This window comes from Calonectris borealis, chromosome 7, assembly GCF_964195595.1.
Source record: "Calonectris borealis chromosome 7, bCalBor7.hap1.2, whole genome shotgun sequence".
Classification (NCBI taxonomy): domain Eukaryota; kingdom Metazoa; phylum Chordata; class Aves; order Procellariiformes; family Procellariidae; genus Calonectris; species Calonectris borealis.
The window spans coordinates 5,780,664-5,801,840 of NC_134318.1; the positions used below are offsets into that span (position 1 = coordinate 5,780,664).

At 45.7% G+C, this 21,177-nt stretch overlaps 1 protein-coding gene across 2 annotated transcripts in view; it reads right to left on the reverse strand.

Annotated features, from left to right (window-relative positions):
• Nucleotides 1-3,972: 3,972 nt before the first annotated feature.
• OIT3 (oncoprotein induced transcript 3) overlaps nt 3,973-21,177 on the reverse strand; it is a 30,789-nt gene continuing 13,584 nt past the window's right edge. For both annotated transcript variants that reach the window (XM_075154095.1, XM_075154094.1), the window contains exons 5-10: nt 19,307-19,429; nt 16,274-16,396; nt 11,900-12,060; nt 10,835-11,250; nt 6,316-6,415; nt 3,973-4,793 (exon numbers count right to left, since the gene is read on the reverse strand). In XM_075154095.1, the coding sequence (XP_075010196.1) occupies nt 4,605-4,793; nt 6,316-6,415; nt 10,835-11,250; nt 11,900-12,060; nt 16,274-16,396; nt 19,307-19,429 (1,112 nt within the window). In that variant the 3' untranslated portion in view covers nt 3,973-4,604. The remainder of the gene's footprint in view (nt 4,794-6,315; nt 6,416-10,834; nt 11,251-11,899; nt 12,061-16,273; nt 16,397-19,306; nt 19,430-21,177) is intronic.

Here is a 21,177-nt window from a genome sequence, read left to right on the forward strand (position 1 = left end):
TACTTGGTGGATCCCAAAACGATTTAAAACATCATTTTAGGATTTGGTAAGCATGAGAATGGGACTTCAAGCGTTTGTGATACAGGCACAATTCATATTTGGGCAGAAGGGGACCAAAGCCCACCGCATCTGAGCTGTGAAATCATAGCACTCTCCCACAGTCTCAGGAGAGGATCTATTTAATTATTTTCCTCCTATATCATTTAATAAAGCTTTTCCCTTAGGATCCCTTTTTACACAAAATGGCTGGGTATCCACCTCCATCTTTTGCACGAGGGAAACGGGAGGCTCACAGTCGCCTCGGATGAGATATTCAAAATCCTGGAGGCTTATCTGTCAGGTGTCAGGGCTTACGTTCTACCTCTGTGGGACAGAGACACTGCCAGCTGAGAAGTGATCAGCGGCCTCAGACGGCATTCTTTCTAAAATGTGGTTAATACTTCCATTTGCTACCGGGAGCTTTTATTGCATGCAAAATTAGAATTTAAAGTGGTATATGGAATTTCATCTACATATAACATTTGCAGACAGCTTTCATCTGTGTTTCTTGTTGAAAGGAAGTTGCTACTGGGTGCGCATGCCATGCCACATAAATACTTCAGTGTCTTCTGCAAACATATTTGTGGTTATGTTCTTCCATCTGCCACAGAAAAGTTAAGGCTACAGAAGGGTGATTTGACAAGAATGGAAAGAGTCTGTCTTAGTTACTTTTCTTCTAGTTTGTGTTTAAATGCATGCATGAAGCTATAAATTATTTAAGCCCTGTATTCCTGTTCTTGCCAGTCATCTTTGCTTTACAGTGAACAGCAATGAGACATTCATCTGGCCTCAGATAGACTGAAGCAACAAGAGCCCTCCGGTATTAAGACCAGGAAAATGGAAGTGACCGCATGAGAGGTGCCGAGATATTTTCCATTAAGGAGGATCTTAATTTACAGTGATCAGATGCAATGACATCCTTTCCTCGCTGTGCTAATACCACTGGAGAGTGAATATCTCATTGCCGAGGTTCATCGCAGTGTGTGTCTATCAGAGCATGAGGTTGGACAGACAATCTGATTATCTGTCTGCGAAACACAGATTTTTGGCTAGGGATAGGAAAGAAATGTTCCTTGTTCCAGACACTTCCCAAATTTTGTATTTTGTTGGTGAAATGGTGCCTGTTGCCAGTTTTAAACATGAGCATATTCTTATAATTAAATGACACACTTTTTAAAAAAAAAAAAAAAAAAAGAAATCTATCTTTTCTATGCCCCACAGCTGACTGGCTGGCAAATGTCTTAAAGCATTTTATAGTTCAAGTGATACCAGATTAAAGCCAGGCCAAGTAACTGATGACAGATGGTGATATAGGCTGGAGAAATGGAAGGGTGCTGAACAAAATCGCTCTATCCACACACTGATGCTTTGGAGACACCACTAATATAAATCATAATTTCTTCATGCTTTCAGACCACCGTTCATCCCAAAACACTACAGACGGCTGCATGCAGAGCAGCTACTGAATAAGTGCATTTTTCATTACAAAGTTAAGCCGTAGTAATCTGAAAAACCCCATGAGCAGCTCTACAAGGAAACTTTTGAACCTTCAAGTGATGGCAGTGACTCAAAAAAACCACTAGATTATCTTACGTAGGAGAAAATCAGCACATGAACTACAGTAAAATTTCTGTAGCCAAACCAGAAATCACTTTTCCTCGGCGCTGCTCCTGCTACACAGTGGTGTACGGCCACCGAAGCAGCTGATCACGGGACTGTCCAGGTCAATGCACAAACCCTGGGTCATCCTCATCTCCACCCTGCTCTGAATAGGAAGAAGACACTGTGCTCACTCGACGGCTTCCTGTTGACTTTGTGTATTGGCAGAATTATTTGCAACTCTTGCCGATGTTCAACCCATTCGGCCAGCGTGCCCTCTCCTAGTATGGTTCCTCAAACAGGGATCTCTGCGTTTCCGCTGAGGACATAAAAGCAGGGGCTAGGACGGCAGGTAATAGGTGTTTACTCCCGGACATCCAATGTTCAGACTTTCACTTTACATCCTAAGAGAGAATGAGGTGGCACCAGCCAGAACACCAACTGCACAGGTCAGGCAGCACTGGTGCAGCTCGGACTCGGAACTATGGTTGGCAGCGCTCCCGGACCCCCGGCAGCACTGGTCGGGTACGGTGCCTCTCGTGCATGCACTGCCTGCTCGTGCAGTGCGTTTTTGGTCCCACTCTGTGGCGCGGCAGATCAAATTAAACAGACAAACAAATCTCTGGGCTCTCAGATGAGTTTGGCCTTTGATTTCAGGTGTAATGCTGACAAAGACAACAGATGGAAGCAAGAAGTAAACTAGGGAGAGCTAAAAGACTTTGACAAATGGTTTTGTGTGTGCCTAGGATGCATCCCCTCCACATCAGAGGAGGAATGGCCACAGGGCAGTGGCAGATAGTAAACCTACTATCCTGCTTGCAGAGCAAACTAAACATCTTCCCCGACTGCTCCATTCACATGGCTGCACAAACCAGTGTTTCCTCCTCATTACTCTTACAGATTATTTAACTAAAAAGCTTTAGAGCGGAAAGGCTGCTTCGTATGAATTTGTCAGGAAGAACCAAATAATGTGCGCAATAACTGAAATAAGCCAGGAAATTAATCTCTCCCTCCACCACTCCCCCACAGCCCTTTCACACAAACAAAAAACACCAGTTGCCCCTCCAGAAGGCACCAGCTAATTAATTTCATTTCCCAGCTCTTGTTTTATCAAAACAGGTATATTCAGCAGGGGCTTCCTGAACAAAGAAGTGACAGCAGGAAATTGCCCGTGTGGTCCTAATGCAGATGTGAATCAGCAGAAGCAGGAGACGCACGGCAATGCAAGAAGGAGGTTTTTTCCATTTCTTTTTTTTTCACATATGGTTAGATAACACATGAAGAGTGTCTTTCCACTTATACTTACTTATCATCATAGAAATATTTTCATTTATTCTAACATACACGCATATTCCCAAATTGGAAAAGCAGCCATGAAGCCATTTAGAAAAATCATGAAACTCCCAGCCCATCAAATGCCCATTCCTCACTGGAATCTCAGTCACCAGAAGAAATAAATCTGTGAAATGGAATATTGCTGAGGTGATTTGTGACTCCCTTCTAAATGTTCCCTTCAAGCGGACTCTCCATCCATTTGAGAGCAGGAACAAATTTTGGCCTTGGCAGCAATTTGGCTGCTTCCAATCGAAGTAGGAAATGGGTAATGCAGACTAGAGGGGGCTTCCAGCGCACTTGCAAACACACAGGACAGAGGTGCACACCGTGAAACTTCTTGCAGAAAACCTTACGAACACACTGCGGTGCCACAGGTCCTTCCTCTCTCACCCTCCAGCCCTGCCTCTCCTACTTTGTCCTTCACTGCTCGCTGTGCCTCCTTCCTTTCACCCCACATTTCTAATCCTTCATCACACAGCGCTCCTGCTCCTGAATGAAGCCCAGAGGAGCCCGAGCTGATCATCCGTTATATTTTCTTTGGAAGGAGTCTAACAGCCCAAAGGGATTCCTGACAAGCACGATGCCGCCACCGTCACCAGTAATTGTGTCTCCAGCCAGCTCTCACCCACCAGGAGACTGCGAATGCACAGTCACGCAAACAAGGCTGCCGCGTCTCCTGTCACCAGGCTCACTGGGGACAGCCCTGTCCCGAGAACTACCCACGTTACAAATGATGGCTATAAATACTTAATGTGCATTCCTCTAATCCCTTTGTCAGAGCCACAGCCTCTCCAGACCAGGGTGCATTTCAACTTTCAAACAAAGACTTGGTAGCGGCACGCTTTGGGGAGGGATGTTTATAGATGTTTAATGGTCTTTTTCTTACAGTCAAGGTGCTATAGCAGTTATGAAAGGCACCATGTTTTTGGTGGGGGGAGAAGAGGGAGAAAAATAATAATACACTAAATACAAGAGGAAACACTGTTAAACTGCATGCAATTATCAGAAGACACTAAAAAAAAAATCAAGTTTTATTAAATAGCTTTTACTATTTAAAAATAACATTTAAATGTGCCTGTGATAGATCTGAGCTTTAGCTGCCTGTAATGACAATTGTTTTATAGCTTACATTACGAGATATATATTTTTATACATGTTTTTATTAACCGTCATCCAAAATCTCAGCACATCCGAAAGCTTCAGCATCATTCACAGAACTGCATAGCAAACATGTTCAGCTACGATACTATTTGTATTGTCTGATGAAAGAAGGGCTTGAATAACATTTGTTTAGTCAAGGACGAACAGTCCCGTGGAGCCTGCAGGCGGATATAGGGAAAGACAAAGTCGGGTAACACTTCAGGCCTGCAAAGCAATAGGGTCCTTTCAACCAAAGGGTTGCTGGGAAGAAACGCAGGTAAAAACCAAACTGTTCTGCAGTGCGGGTTGCACTCAGAGGGCTGCCTCGTGTGCCCAGCATACTTCACAAATAATCATCACGCAGGGATGAGGAAACAAGTCCTGAGGTTCAAGTGGGGCTTTACCAAACACCTCTTGTTTCTCAAACAACCATGAAAGAAGGCATTGGTAAGGAAGGTCTCAGGCAGAGATGCTGTTCCAGTGGGTGGATGTTAGTCATCAAAGTCGATTCTGATGGGGCCACCCGTCAAGATGCGGTTTGCCACGTGACCAGATTCCTCCTCCTCCTCCTCCTCCTCCGTCGCAGCTGACCTGCGCATCCGTCTCCGGCAGCCCTGGGCGCAGCGAGAGCTCTCGTCCAACGCCCCGCAGACCAGGATGCGGCAATGCAAGAACACCTCCTGGAAGGTGGTGAGACAGCAGGCCAAGTCAATACGCAAGTTCTGGGAATCAGACCGGCAGCGCTGCCAGCTCTCAGAGAGCACGAGCGACACAATTCCCACGGTACAGCCATTTCTGTCCCTGCAGCAACAAGGTCCTTATCCACCATTGCCATCCACAGCCAAACTGGCTGCTCCATCTCTTTTCTGATGTGCCCAGGAAAGGGCACGTTTTCCAGAGTGCCCGGCTGAGATCTCAGAGCATGGCATCTGTCTGTTAGCCAAAGGCTAGACAGGGAATATGAAGGCGTGAAATGATCCTCCAGAGGAAGGGACGAAAATGCCAGGAATAAGCTTGGAAGAGGTTGCATGGACTGGTAGGAGCTGCATGGTAAGAAGCAGGCCAAGAACGCATGAAGCCTCACAAGGAGATGGACTTGTAGATATGCACAAGAGAATTTGCCATGAACTGAGAAAACATAAAGCTAGGAGACTGAGGGACAAAGGAGGAAAATGCAGGTTGATGAGGGGCTAAGACTGACAGTTGACGGGAGAAGGAGAACACAAAGGGCAGGGAGACAGCTGCCTTTCCTGTCTGCATAGTAAAGGCAGACAGTGACAGGATTGCTGCTCCCTGCCTTCTAAACGACACGGAGAGTAAGCAAGATCCCTGCAAGCAGCAATCAGGGAAGCAAATATTTGTGAATGTTTGGTCAATGGTGAGGGTTGAAGCAAAACCCATTGCACAGGCCAGGAGGATGCACGTTGGAAGCAGCAGTGGCCATCAGATGGCCCAGTGAAATTTCTGAATTTTGAAAGATCTCATCTGTTTTAACCCTACTGAGACTCTCCAGGAGCTAGAGAGGCAGCTTTATGCCTTTTGGAGCAAGCAGCGTTGGCTGAGCATAACAACAATGACTGAAAGACCTGATTTCTTCCAGCACAGAAAAGGAAAGCTATTTGCATTAGAAAAATGGCGTTATCCTTCAACTGTCTTCCCACTACAAAGCTTCTGCCCCAGAGTGCCACCAGCCTGGATGGCCTGGTTTCACGTTGAATTAAACAGTATGGTGTCCTTGTATCTGGAAACGTGGTATCTGTACCCACAAGAGCTAGAGAAGATAGAAGGTGGAAGAGATTCAAAACTAGAGACTGTCTTGTTTTAAAGATAGGACACTGTGTAATGTGCCTAACTCCCCGGGTTTCTGTTTGGTGACTGGTAACACTTTTCTCACCCAGCATACAAGGGTCCACTAAGATTAGTTGGTTTTCCCTGGAAACACCAGCAATTTTAACCTGCTATGGCATTGATGTTCCACAACTGTCCTTCATATTTTATTTCATTTTAGTTGTTTTCATCACTCTCTCCCTAAAGTACCTGTGTCAGGCTCCTGAAAGACACAACTGCTGGAATAGGCACAGCAGCATCAGCCTTGGGCCAGGCATTCCTCCTCTGTGCACTCTAATATAGCCAACTCTGCGCTGAGACTCTTCACTCAGATCAAGGCTGATGCAATATCCAAGAGGTGGGTTTTGAGCTTACCTTGTTGTCTTTGCCCACGAACTTGAACACAGGAACCTGGAAATGCTTGGCAAGATGGTCCTTTGACGTGTACTGTTTCACCGAATCATCAGAAACGCAGCTGAGGAAAGCAGAGGGATAGGCTTTAATGGGTTTCCCAGAAATGGAAAAAGAAAGAGAGAAAACATCCTAGCCTATTTAACCAGAGAAAGGAAAGGAGGGCTTGGCTGTCTCAAGCTAAGTTACCATCTATGTTACTTCCTCTTTGGCCACAGGAGAAAATTCGGGAATGATGGGGAAAATCACTAGCGATGATAATAGCATCTCCAGACAACGAACAGCTCAGCAGCAGAGAGCTGGCAGGAGATGGTCCAGTCCCATCGGCAGAGGGACTGCCAGAGAACTGCAGGCAAGTTTGTCCTCATTTCACCTTCCTGTGCAACAGTCTGCAGTGATCAACAGAACTGTTATACAGTATATAATGTATTACGTACTTTCTGTATACACATATATATGCACAAAAATCACACTTAAAATGAATAAGCTGTTACCCACGTTACTAAAATATCACAGATGATGTTTTAAAAAAACTCAATATCTACTTTGCTTTACATCATTTACATTTTTCTTCCTGCTGGACTTGATCGGACAGCTCAAATTCACTACAGCTAAAATTCATAATTTCAATTTCTCCATTACTAGCACTATACAATCATGCGAGAGGTCACAGAACTGCAAGAAAATAAACTACTTTTTTTAAAAAGTTACATTTCAGGTGCAGTCTATTTATAAACTATTACAGCCTATTTAGAGTTTGACAGAGAAACAGCATGACAAAAAGTTATGGTGACTTGATATTTACTGGTGCCTGTTGCAAAACCTTAGGCATTTTGAGAGGCCCAGATGCCTCTTTTATATTGCATTACAATGCAGCTTGTCCTTTCTACCAAGTTAATTCCAGAAATGTGGACTTTGCAAGGTATTGGAAAAAAAAAAATGGTGGTGGAAGAGACAAGAGGTAATGGTGTGACAGCTGAAAGTCCTACTCTTGCAGCAACCTTTAGGTTCCACCTTTACACCAGAAATATGTAAGGCATTGTCAGAAATGCTGACGTTTGACACGTTCAATTATCAAACAGCAGCAAACCCCACATCTATACGTAGCTCTGCTTTCACTAGGACAAGTACTTGGAAATCTCTATGCTGTTTGGCTGACTCGGCTCCGTGGGCAGCAGCCCACTGCAATCCCTCCCAGCATCGCCCTTCTGCTACGTGCAGTAGAGCAGCGTATGTTCATGGGAGCACTAAGCATTGGTCTGATCCTAGCGTTATTTTCACCACCATGTATTTCTGTAACTTTTCTCAGCCAGTGGAGGTCACGGGCTGAAGGGATATCCCCGTCTGCAGCGCTTATCTAGTTAACTTGCCTGGGAGGCAAACATAAAAAGTCATCCAAGGGGAGCTAATAAATTAACACTGTGCATCTAGAAAAATTGACATAGATTCCTCCCCCTTGAAGCCAAACATTAGATGTTACTTAGTTGTTTAGGATAAAATTGCTTTTAAAAGTAGCATTCCTGAAGGCAATCTGATTGTAAAGAATGACAGTTAAAGACTTTTCATAAGTGACTGGCCAAGCTTTGGGGCTATAAAGTCAACTCATAGGCATGTCCTCATTTGTGAGCATATAAACTGTGATGCTTCTTGGACACTGGCTCAAACTGACTCCTAAATCCCAGGTTCTCCAAAGGTTCTCCACACCGGTGGCAAGAAACCTACTGGTTTGGGGCTAAGGAGAGGGAAAAGGAAAGAACAAAAAGGAGGAACCAGGGATACATGGAGCCCCTACCATGCCACTACGTCTTACGGGGGTTTCTGACAAATGCATTGCGGCACGACAAAAATCGCTCAGAAACCTCCTGAGTCACAGGGTCAAGCTCTTTTGCATTGTGCGTGGGGCCATACCTCATCCCACCCTCCTAGGAAACCCCCCCCAGACCCTGCTTCCCACCTTGGAGAGGTGAGAAGGGGCAGGGAGCACAGGTATGGAAGGAAAATGAGTGACTCCAGTCAAGATATGGGGTAAATAACCCTTTCCTGTGCATAATCTGCTCAGGTTAGGGGAGCAGAGAGTGGCTGTGCCATGGGAGCTGAGCTCTGACCCTCTCATTGGGGGGGTTGCAGGGTAGAGAGGAGGGCTTGGAGAAGAAAATAACCACCTCACCCTACAAACGAGGGGCAGACCAAGGTGTAACAAGATGAGCCTTGCAATAGAACTACCTTAACCACATCATGCTCAGATAAATCACTCCTGACCACATCAGATTACAACGGATTGCCCTTTGTGACATGACCTTGCTCTGGATGCCCCAGAGAGCTGCAATGTTTATCGCCTGTGCAATCGATCAATGCCTTTTATTTATTTTTGTTCTAAGAAAGAGGAAGAACAAGATCAGAAGCGGGAGAGCTGCTTTGGGCCAGGTTGGCTGGGCTAGCAGCAGGACAGGGTATTACAGAGACTGCAGGGAGGGATCTGGGAAAATCCTGATTTCCAGTGTGGTCACATCAGCATAGGGAGAGGGTTGAGGTGTCCCCACCGAAGGCGGCTCCCACCTCTTGCCAACTGGAGATGGCAGGGAATTAGCAGGGAAGAAAGCAGGAGAGGGAATTTTCCCATCCTTCAGTCTAAGGTGTATCCCCTCAAATTTAAACAGTGTTTCCCTCTGGAAGCTGCAGTTAACTCCTGCAGGTCTGACCCTACATAATCAAATTGATTTAAAACTCCCATCTTTATTGCCTTGGGCTTTTGGGGCTGGGTTGATGGAAGGAAACTGGGTTATTACAGAACTGTTTGGAGCAGGGACAAATCAGCAGAGTATTCAGCTAATTTTACTTTTTAATTGCACACAGAGAGACAAAGAACTCCAGTTAGCTCAACAGCACATCATTAGCCTTTGGTCTAAGTGAGCGGTTCAATTTAAATACAGCACAGCGCATGGGGGCATGTCTGGGGACACTGGGCCTGCAGTGATGGCTGGAGAGCGGAGCAGGCAGGACGAGGCACCAGGCAGCCAGCTCCAGCCCACTCTTCCCTTCGGCGAAGTTTTAATGCCCTCTGCAGGATAACAGTACCAAAGGGGCCGCTGGTGCCATAAATCCTCCAACTAGTGCTGTGCTGAATTCAAAGGATGACATTTTCTGCCTTCTCCCTTCTCTATTCGGCTCAGGTTTTGGCCACTGTTTTGTATCCCATCATTTTCACTCATGGTGGGAAATGAATGAATGAGCCTTGACTCTGTGAAGGGAACAGCCAAGCCAGGGAGTCGATAAATCAATCCTTCCATTACAAATCCGCTCATAAACCCCAGAAATGTCAGGCACAGAAGGACTGCAGCCTAGGATGGAGGGAGAGCAAGCTAATGCTGAAACCTTTGTCAGAAGGAAATGAAAACGGTATTTTTGTGTATGTACTCTACAGGACCCTTTTGCTGAAAGACAAACACACAGGACTTGTCATCACCAGCTGTAACGGTGGATGATTTAGCCTGGCAGCTGAGGAAATAATTGTTGTCCTCATTAGACCGTTTGGCAGACAGAACACAGGATTTAAATGAGCACTGTCCCTTGACTGTCGGGCTATGACACTTGGCTATGTCTTAGATACTACTTTGGCTGGACTTTCCTCCCGAGAGGATAGCAGACTGGTTCCCAGCTGTGACATTTCCACAGCGTTGTCTGGTTAAGCTGCCGGGCACTGCTGGATGCAAACACTCCACAGCAACCTTGCACAGTGGCACTGTCATGTTAGCACCCAAACAAGTGTCTGAAAACAGGGGTAATCTTAGGAGCCACAGCAGAGCCCACAGCAATGCTCCCCAAACCTCTGACGCAAAACCCATTACAGCAAACCCACAGATCCACCCTGAGTTTTTTTACTAGCATATCCTGGAAAGATCACTAAATCCAAACGCCTCAGAAAATTACAACCAAACTGAGGGACCCTAAGCTTACTGCACTGACAGGCATCAGAGAGAGAGAGAGCAAAGCAAGGGGAGCTCCTGGAACTCCAACCAGGACCAGCCATGGAGTCTTCTGGCTCATGCCATAATAAGGCCATTATGGAAAAATTAAGCAACTTGCTCCAGTTGCTGCGGCGGCCGCATGGCAGTGGCACACAGCCATCGGGGGGTTGTGCCGATTGGTTTGGCACTCTGCAGGCTGGCAGAGAGAGGATATTAGGAAGGATCTCTTTTCTACTGGAGCCAACTCAATTATCCACAAAGCTAGTTACAGGGAAATATGTCCTGTAAAGGCTGCACTTGTAGTTAACCTCTCTCACTGCCTCCCGCTCTCTCTCCCCATCACTTTTGATGGGACAGGTGGTTTCAGCTCGATGGCCTGGCTGCTGGTGATTGCTAGGAACACAGCAGACAGGCTGCTGTGGAGAAGTGATAGTTTCCTCTGTCACACAGGCAACGCAACTTAGCCCCACTGCCAATTCCCGTCTAATAGCCACCAACAGAGGGAATAGTGAACTCACCCATCTTGAATCAGGTAGTACTTCAGGATCTCGTCGATTTTTGCGGTGGGAGTGGCAAAGCAGCTCTCTACCAGTGTCTCTAGTCCATTGACATGTACCAAGGGTTCAATCCCAAAGTAGAGAGAGTCCCGAAGCTTGAGAGTGGGAAGAGCACCCCTGTAGGGTTCATCAAAGTCTTTGTCTTTGAAGATCTCAAGAGTGAAAGGAAAGATGCCCTGGTTGCGGCTCATGATTTCCAAGGGTGAGTTCTTGAGGTTGGGCACATAACCTTCGGAGATGGTGTACCGGCGTGGGAACTCACAGGTCACTGGGATCAGCAGCTTGCTGGTGCGGACAATGATATCCCCATTGCTTCCTGGAGTCTGCTTTGGCAAGCCCGTCACCAGATTGGTGGCAATGATTTTATCATTTATTACCTGCAGCACAAAAAGCAGTTTAAGGGAAAAGGGAGATCATTGAGGAAGACCTCCGAGTTGAGACTAGCAGCTGAGTTTACCTTGTTCAGGAAACTCAGACATAAACTAGCCACTGAAAGTACAGCTTGTGAATTTATATGCTGCAACCAGAACGATGTTCATCCTTACCTACGACCTAAAGGCCTCTATCAGTTTGCTGTCAACTTCGATGCACTGTACTCCTGCATAAAGCAAAGGAATTTGCTTCCAGTTGCTACCCATCTGCTAAGATGAGCTCTCTGGTTCCTGACCATTTACCAGTATAACCTTAGAAACATTATCGGGGGACCAGGTTCTGTCTCAACAGGAGGGTGAAGAGTGACACCACTTGCACTTTCTGCACCGGAATGATGGTGAAGCTGCCTCTGTGAAGCTCTGGGTAAGCAGAAAGCAGCATCCATGCTGACAGACGCACACCACTGGAGAGGAGATAGAACAAGCTCTCCTACTTTGGGATGCCACCCCAGGTCTAGTCTGAGGCCAGCTGCATGTCAACACAGGAAACTGCTCTGATGGTACAGCTAAATCAACTTTATTCCCCAAGTAAGCTATAGCCAAGTCCCCAAATCCGAGGGATCCCAAGAGATAGGACAGCAATGGGTATACATACATCTACAACAGTGCCGCAGGACTTCAAGGAGAAATGGATGTTGACGTGAGTGCCATTGGATACTCCTTTGCAGGAAGTGTTGATGAGGGAAAGGTCTAGGCCTCCAACCAGGTCCTTTGGGATGCTCACCTCAATAGAGCTGGACTTGCACAGCACTGGAACTACAAGAAAAGTCCCCAGAATAACAGTCTGCACTACAAAACTATCAGAGAGCATCAGTATCAGGGAGGTGGGGAAGAGCTATACTCATTACTACTGGGGGAAAGAAAGGGCAATCATATGCTACATTTATGATACTATCTAACCACAGTAATCCAATTACCTATCTTACGTTCCTATCTACACAACACAAACCTCCCGAGCTACCACTGCGCCAAATTCTCCTGGTGCAGCGACACCGCAGAAGACGACGAAGATGACTGCTAAACTTGCAGCAGAAACTTAGCTATGCAGTATCGCCAGCTATACTTAATACTCAGTACAGGTTTCATAGATATCTCTTGCACTGCTATGTCCTGGGAAGAGCCTTTTCCAGAAATGGATATCAAATTCACAACACCCCAGGCAAAGCCAGTTTTTAAGACCCGTTATCAGGTTCTACATCAAACCCAGAACATGTCAAAACAAGGCAGAGTAATTCCATATAGATGCCGAGCTAAAATGGAAGCACCTCAAAATGCCGTAATAATATTTTTATAAGCAATAAACCCAGCTCTGACAAACAAACCCAATTAGCTCACTCATTCCACGTCCTTCCAACCTTTGAGTTTTAATAAAGATCTCCATGTGAACTTTTTAAAATTAAAATTCCATTACATACAAAGTGGAGAAAACATACAGGTTAGACAAAATGAAAAAGGAAAAAAGAGGGAATAATCTTCACTAAAAAAAGTAATTGCTATATATATTCGTTGGGTGTATACGTATCTCTTCAGTTAGATACAGGACAAGCGTACTGGTGCATATATTCTGGTCTCTTCTCAGCCAGAAAAACCAACCCGCTCCAGAATTTCCATTTATCATATTTTAAAATAGCACGGCAAAACTTTTTTCAAATATACTAGTTCCCCAAGCTTTTTCCTACAATTAATTACAGTCCCAATCCTTGACATTCACATATGATCTGCCTTCCCTTAGGTTCGATCAAGTTAATTATGTAATCCAGGATTCTGGATTCTTGGATACAAGGCACACTGCTAAAACACGTCTTTTACCCCCCTTAAAAAAACTCTCATGTCTCAGCTAAGGTATTTGTAAACAGCTACTGTGTACCCGCAGAGAGTATTTTTTAATGAAAAATTAATCTTTTCAAGGTGATACGCTAAAATGTATGCAGTGTGTCCAAAGCAATGTGCTCTCATAATGACATTGCTGGGTAACTCCTTATGCTAACCGTCTCGGAGTAACTGGTAATGTAATTCAAACCACCCTAGACATTTGTACACAGACGAGTAATCAATACTGAGAACAGTGTTTCAGTTCTACCAACTGAACAGTGGTTCAAGCAGAGCGACTGCGTGCATCAGCGTGATTCAGCTCTGAGCAGGCCTGATTCCCCCAGGCCAGACCGCCAGCAACAGCATTGTAGGGGGAGCTGAAAAGGAGCTGGCCAGGTAGCCGTGACTATATGCAGACATGTTATTCCAGGGCAAGCGATGGGTCCTGACTGTCAGAACCGAGATGTCCAGCAGAAATGAGTTATCCTGGGTGCCAAGGAATCCTCTTTTATTCACAACTTCTTCCATCCCTTCAGAGAGCTGCACTCTCCTGACTTGCTCAGCATCCATCTCTTGCACCTCTGCCCTGGGCTCGCCCCAGCCTGCGAGGCTCCTGAGAGCCTCACCCAGCCTTTGCCAGTCAAACGTTTCAGTTCTTCACCCTCGTACACCGCAGAGCACCTGTAAGTACTGGGCAAGCCTCCTCATTACCACTTCAAACTCTGCTTCGCACCAATGCCTGCAAGTACCCTGACCCTGGTAGGAAGCTTCTGTGGCGAGTCCAACCTCATTTTGCTGTCTGCTATTGTGGGCACCGTGTTCCTTGTCCAGCCTGTGGCTCCTTCTTCGGCCTTTCAAAGCACAGCTGCTTGGAGCAGGGGTTATCTTTCCGCACAGGCTGCTCAGTAGAGCAGGCTCTCTGGTGCTGGGGAGCCCTGAACCACTGCTACGAACACAAAGAAACTACCCCATTGTGCCCTGCTTAGCTGCACACAAGGCTTCAGCATGGGAGAGGGGGGAAAAGCATTTCACCTTCACACCTCAGAAAAAGGTGGGGTACTAGGATGGTCTGCAAAATTCCAAGCGTTTCGTTGGCTGGTGTCTTTGTGGGAAAATTGTAGCCAAGGCTGTGATTTCTGTATTAATGTTTGTTCTGAATGTAGAGACAATGCAGGGGAGGGTTGATAGGCTGCAGATCCAATTGCTTCAGGCAACTGTGCCTGCCCTTCACTGTTAATTGTACCACTGTAAAAAATTGTTATTCTGTCATATCTGCTCAAAATTGCAGACCACTGCGCGGGGACATAAATTCATGAAATGCAAAAGAACAAGCAATCTCGCTTTATGAGATGCCGTAGCCCAAGCCCCTGCTTGGCACCCAGCAGTGCTGCTGCTCTCATTAGCAGCCTCAGAAGAAACACTGGCTGGGAAATGCATGGCCTTCTAACCCTGCTGGGTTAGAAGGGAGCCAGGATTGAAGAACATTGCTCTTTTCTGGCCTCTATCCATCAATCAGACCCTCAATCAGTAAGTATAATCACAGCTCTTGGAAATCCCCTTTCCTCCTCCCCACCTGGCTCTGCTGGAGCAGTAAGCACTACTGTGTGCAGTGCTCACCCCTGAAAACAGTGCCCTGCATTTTTAAAAAGCTTAAAAAGCAGAAATTTCATCAAGTAGAACCATTCCAACTTCCTCTCTGAGGGATACCTGCCCTGTTGGCCACCACGAAGTCTGGATTTGTTCCTGTAACTGATGTCTGGGCACTTTGTAACGCATGAAACTACAGGAGATTCTGAGCAGACCAGGTAACACCAGCTCATTGGTACTATCTAAAGCCCAAGTGAATTAGCCCATGACAGACTCCCTTTTATTACCTTTTAGATCCTACCCTGGCTATGGCCCAAGTTCAGCCCATTAGCAAATTCCCATGGAAATGCCTGAAAGCAACCACACAGGTTCTTCGTGGGCCTACCAAGGCAAAACACAAGCAGAGAGCTATGAGGTCTGTCTCTACCAGGGCAGTACCATGCCTTCTCCAGCTTTGTGCTGAGCCTGACAGGTCTGAGAAGTGGCCAGGCAAGTCGGATGAGGCCCACCAGAGAGCCTTTCACATGCCCACATAGCTCTCCTCAACATGCAGTTTTGACTGAACGTCCCTTCAGCGGTGGATCGTAGCAGACATCTTCTCTGTAAGACACAAGCTGCAAGATACTTTCAGCACCTCAGGGGCTGTGGGATTATGGGACCCAGAAGAATTTTGGGTGCAAGAGCTGGATTTTAAAAAGTCATTGCATGAGGAGCTACAGACCCTCTGCTTAACTCTCAACGCCCTCAGGAACTTCCCCCTGATCCTCTGCTCCCTGCACTCGCTGCTACAGAGCTAAACTGACCCCTGGGAGCCTGGATGTATTTTGCAAAGGAAATCTCGCTCGGCTCTTGCAACCCAAAACAGGAAACATGTTTATTCCATGTGCATGCTATAGGTGCAAGTGGACAAAGCAAGAAGGACTCACTGCATACAAGAACGGACTGAAGTTCAGATGGAAGGTCTTCCAAGGATCATGTTGCCCTTGCTTCTATGCAGCAGAAGCAACGGTCAATTTTCAGGGGCTGTCTTTCAGGGGCATTTTTCCAGGGGACAGCAGAAACACCTAGTATCAGAACTAGTGCCCTGTTTTAAGACATAGGAATGCTTACTGGAATGGCTACTGAGATACTTGGGGGAAAAAAGGCCTTTCTCTTTACCCTGTTCTTGGAAGGCACTGAATCCCTTTAGCTGAAATTTTAAAAGCCCAGTTTGAAGTATGGAAAATTTTAGTTCTAATAGCATAAATTTGTCAAAGGCGTACACGGCTGAAACAGAGCCATAAAATGGGAGATGTTAAGCAATCTTAATTGTAAGTGAACACTGCCAAAACCGCCTGTGATGCAAGATGCACCCAGCTGGGTCCTGTGTCTCTGTTCTCCTGCTTGGTAAAAAGAACAATGTCTCCAGGCTCTCAGTTTTGGATGATCTGTCATTAATGACAAAGCTCCATTAACCAAACTGGAAAAGGACAGACTAAGAGAACACAACAGAAACAAGAAGAAAAGTTCCTTCAGACATACTTTTGACTTCCAAGGGACAGAGGCTGTCAGGGAGATTTTGTTGACCTACCTTGGCAAGTGTGGTTGTCTTCCGACAGAACAAGTCCCCGCGGACATTCACATTGGTATGTGTCTTCCACTTCAATACAGGTATGGCTGCAGCCTCCATTGTTATTGTGACAGCCTTCGATTTCTGCAAAGGAAAGGAAAATCAGCACACCCCGCTCCTCAGGCAGCTGCGCGGCAGCTACGCAGGCCCCAACATATGCTCCTGGCTGACTAACAAACAGTATGACCGACACAGAGCTCGAAGGCAACAGCACGGTGAGAGCTTGCTTCCAAGAAAATGTGGTGGAAACCTATTTTTAATTGTACAATTTCCTGTGGTTGTCATTTCACCAAGAAGTTAACAAGGAATTCTGTGAAAGAGCTTACCATATTAAATCACATGCTATAATTGGCATACATAAGAAGGCTGAATAGGCAATCTCCAGCTTGGCCCTTTCTAATTTCTGAGACATCCTCTTAAACTAAATTTTTATGTTGTTTCTTACTTCAAAAAGGTGGGAAGAAAATCCTCTTAAAGCTTCTACCATGTGGAACCATACTCACTCCCTTAGTCATCACCAGAATTAAAGCCCTGAGATTTGCAGGGGAGGTGTCTTGGGGAGGACAGACTCACAGGTAGCCAGCTCCTATTCCCATCAGGGAACACCAGAGAGAAGATGACACGCTCTTTGCCTGTGGGTTTCCCAGCTGTGACGGAGGTGGGCGTACTGGATTCCTGCATCCCCTTTGTAGGCTGAGGATGAAACTCTGCTCGTAGGAGTTTGTTTAGCAGGAATTTTGTTAGTTTGTGAGTTTTAGGCTTAGAAGTTGGCTACCCTTTAGGTAGGGTGCATTGTCACAGGGACAGAAGGACACAAGTGCACAATGTAAGGTCAATTCCCCTCTCTAATTTTCCCCCGTTCTAAAGTGCAGAGGAGTGAGGGCAGCTCAGCTAATTGAGGGATTTATTATGTCTTTCCTTGTACCTTTTCTGTTCAGGTGAGGCAATTCTTTGAGAATCTGAGTTTTTGTGTAAAACATATTCCTAGCCACTACAGCTGCAGAAAGGAGCCTGAAAGGTCATCCAAATACATTCTGAAGATTTGAAAATCTAAGGCAAGTAAGGCCATTTCCCATTGTTGGCTTTCTATTATAAGGAAATAACAGAATATCATGACTTTTTTTCAATAATAACCTTCACTGCTTAATTTTTTTAAACCTTTGGGATGAATACTGTTAGATGTTCTCACTAAAACAATAGTACCTATAATATAAACAAATCATAAATACGAGATATTTCTCCCTAAGCCGGCCACCAGAAATGACTGTGTGGTTTTCACTGAAATGTAAAGCAGAGAATGGAAATCCCATACTCAACCCTACACATTGCATGGAAAACAACAGCCCGAATGCTGCATGTGAGTCAAAGCAACGGGTAAAAGCATTATAAGGGAAATTTTGAGATACTCTTAACCCTACTCAGCCTCACCAGCTTATGTAATCAAGCTAAATCTCTTGCATTTGTTCTTTTTAGCATGATCTGTGAGATGGCTCACAAGTAAATCATATACTCTAATGGCTCACAAAGCGGAGGGCACATCTTTAGAAATAAAACTCACTAACAAGATTGTAAAAATCCCCAGCAGCACTGTTAAACTCATGAAAAGCACCATTCTTCTTACAGAAGGGGAAATTAAATCATATATCAAAGGCCCTAAAATCCAACTTCGGGAACAGCAGAAACATACGAGTTTCCAAGCACAGACTATTCCAGCCCTGTCAGAAGAGTGCAGTGCTCAGGAGTAAAAACTGCCACGTAGCGCAGCTGGTTTACGTGACAACCCACCATATCAGCACTGGATGTGAAAGGGTCAAAGCCCACAGATCACTTTTGGCCCCACACAACTTAACATGTACTCAAGGAGCACTTTGCACAACAGCTTTCCCCAGGGAAGTGGCATTGTCTGGATAGCAATGTTTTACAGAGCTCAGAGAGGAGATTTTTCACAGAAGTGAGATGAAACGTGCTTTGGTATCATAGAGGGGGAAAACAGGGACAAAAACTGCAGCTTAGAGCCATCTCTCAGTGAACCATAAAGAAGGGTGGAGTCCAGCCCAAAAATACAATGGCAATCTCTCTCCCTGCACCATGGATGTCCACCACACAGCAGCTCATGTAAGGTTGTATGCAGGCTGCAGATGTATTCAGTTCTGGCAATCAGGTAGCTCAGAAGTGAGGCACATCTGTAGCTATTACTCTTGTCCGAGGCCCCGCGGTATCTGTGAACATGCAACACAGGAGCTTTGCCTGACCACAGAAAACATCAGGCACAAGTCAATTTTTGCTGCATTTTCATATTTCTTCTCAAAGATGTTTGTACATTATTAGTGACAACAGATCAAACCTACAATTTGGTCTTTAAGCCCCTGCTAAGCTACCAGTCTAAACTCATCAAGGGTTTTCAACCTGGCTGTGCCACCGCTGGGAAGTAACTGTAGTGGGTGCACACAGCAGAGCCCACAACTAACTTACAAAAAGCAAACAGTCAAAAGGTAGCCCTAATCTCAAATCTAGCTTCTGTTTACAGACTGGCACCCCCTTTCCTCAATCTTTATTCTGGGAGGCTAAGCGATCCTCATGCTGTAGTCTAATGTCATGACATTACCCCATAACTAATGCTAGCTGTCAAAAAACAGCAGTGCTGAATCTGCTCCCGCACAACTATCATACAAATCTCCAGAGCCAAATCCGAGCACCTCCAGCAATGACTAGTTCTGTCTGGACAACCAATCTTCCAGATCCACTGCTGCCTCTCCCCGCATGGAGATAAATACAAGCAAACCCTAACAGAAACGAACAAGGCAGGGAGAACAACAAGGAGACTCCTCTCTGCTTGATTAGAAGGATATTTCAGTAACAACCCTCCTGGCAAGCACAGAAGCGGTATGAGTGACATTTAATCCCAGCTGCAAGGAGCCAAGAGAGAAGTAGTGCTGCAAGGGAAGGGAAATGATTTATATTGTTTCCAGCAGACTGTGATAGCTGAAACCTCACCTTCACAGGTTTTCCCATCACTTCCCAGCGTGCGCCCGATCCCGCACTCACAGCGGTAGGAGTTCTTCAGGTTAACGCAAAATTCGCTGCAGCCTCCGTTGTTCTGCTCACATTCATTTTCATCTGCAAAAAACACGCTGTCAGAACGTGCCCCCTGGTAAACACATGGCTGGCAAAAAGGGGCTGTTACGTGGGAGCGCTGGTCAGACCGTGGACTGGCTTTCCTGGTCTCATGACTTGGATCAGGGCAACAGAGATGAGTAAGCCTACTAAATGCTAAAGACCACTATCTACTGACAGTAGCAGAGTGTCTTGCCATGCCATGTCTAACTCAGGAGCAAAGCAGACCTGGGGGGAAAGACGGCATGCACACAGCAGCCATTTCAGAGTGAAGATGGACACAGTCCCACTGGGAAACTTCCAAACCGGTTCCACACGCTGAGGGAGTTCGCATTTTCATTTATCTTCTCATCGTAAACTATTCCCCACTCCACTCACAAAGACATTAAAATGAAGTTAACATGACTTCACCGCATGGTAAAACTAGGTGAATACCAGAATCAGTCAAAAATAAACCCTATTTATTTTTGTATCACACCTGCTACTGCTACATGTGGCCAACTATCCTACAGCAATTTTAAATGATTCAACCCTTACTTCAAAATAAAGACACAAGAATGAAAAATAGCTGTAAACACACAAACAAAGCTGAAATCAAACCAAAACATTTTAATGAACCCCACGAAGCTTCCCCAAGAAAAGTCACGTCATGAGAAATTTCATTGTTTCGGCTTCTTGCCCCAGCTCTGGCTGCTCCCTGTCCCAGAAAGCTCAGGTCTTCTTGCAGAACAGAAATGTCAGCTCACCGTGGTGAGACCTAACCTGGGCGCTGGTGCCACACAGCCCACCACAACCATTAGCTGCTCAGACGCTCTGTACTCTCAAAGATGAGACGAAGAGCTCAGTTCTCAGCTACTCCCCCCGAGGACTCAGCTCCTCACTGCCCCACCCTGGCCCTCCCTGCTCTGCTCCTCTGCAGCCCTCCAGAGAGCTGTGGCTCCTACCTTTCCAGCTCAGAAGAAAGAGGAGCGCCTGAGCTGGCATCCCACACTTTCTGGATCAGACTCTGGATAAAGGTTGCAGAATAACCTTGTAATAGGCCTAGACCGAGTTTTTATAACCTAAAGCAATTTACCCATGAATGGTACACCTGTGTCACATTTCTGTGCTGGCTGCATTCAGCTCTAGATTAGAGCCCTCCAGGGTGCTGAGGGTCTTTACTGAGGAAAAAGCACAGCATATGCTTTTGAATCTCTTGGTAAAGCTCTGAAAACTCCTCCTAATTGTCTCTGTTTTAAAGGCTAAAGTTCCTCTATGTCTGTCTGCCTTTTTTTTTTTTTTTAAAGGTACTTTGTTCTCTGAGATTCTCATTCTTCAACCTGATTTAATCTCTGCGTGCAAAAAGTGAATCAAATAGAGAGGAAGGGACAGTCATTGTTATTGCTGAGCCACAAAACTAATGATTTCTTTTAGGCAGGCCAGAATGCTGAGGTTATCAATCAAGGTTCACATGGGGTTTCACCAAAACAGCTTAGAAGTTACCATTTACTAGATATCAGAAGCTTAAAACCAAGAAAAAAGAAAAATACCATTTTAAGAGACAGCTCAGAGATGAGCTCTCTTAGGTATAAGTGGTCCCACACATACACAGTACTAGCAGCTTGCAGCTGGTGGTGTTGTCTCCTTCCACATGCGATGCGAATTGAGTATTTTTAGCCAAAGAAATGGCTGGTACCCTCCTTTGGGAGGCAGGAAGCATGTCCAGGAGACGCACACAGACACTTGCCTTTTCACACATGTGACAGGCTCCA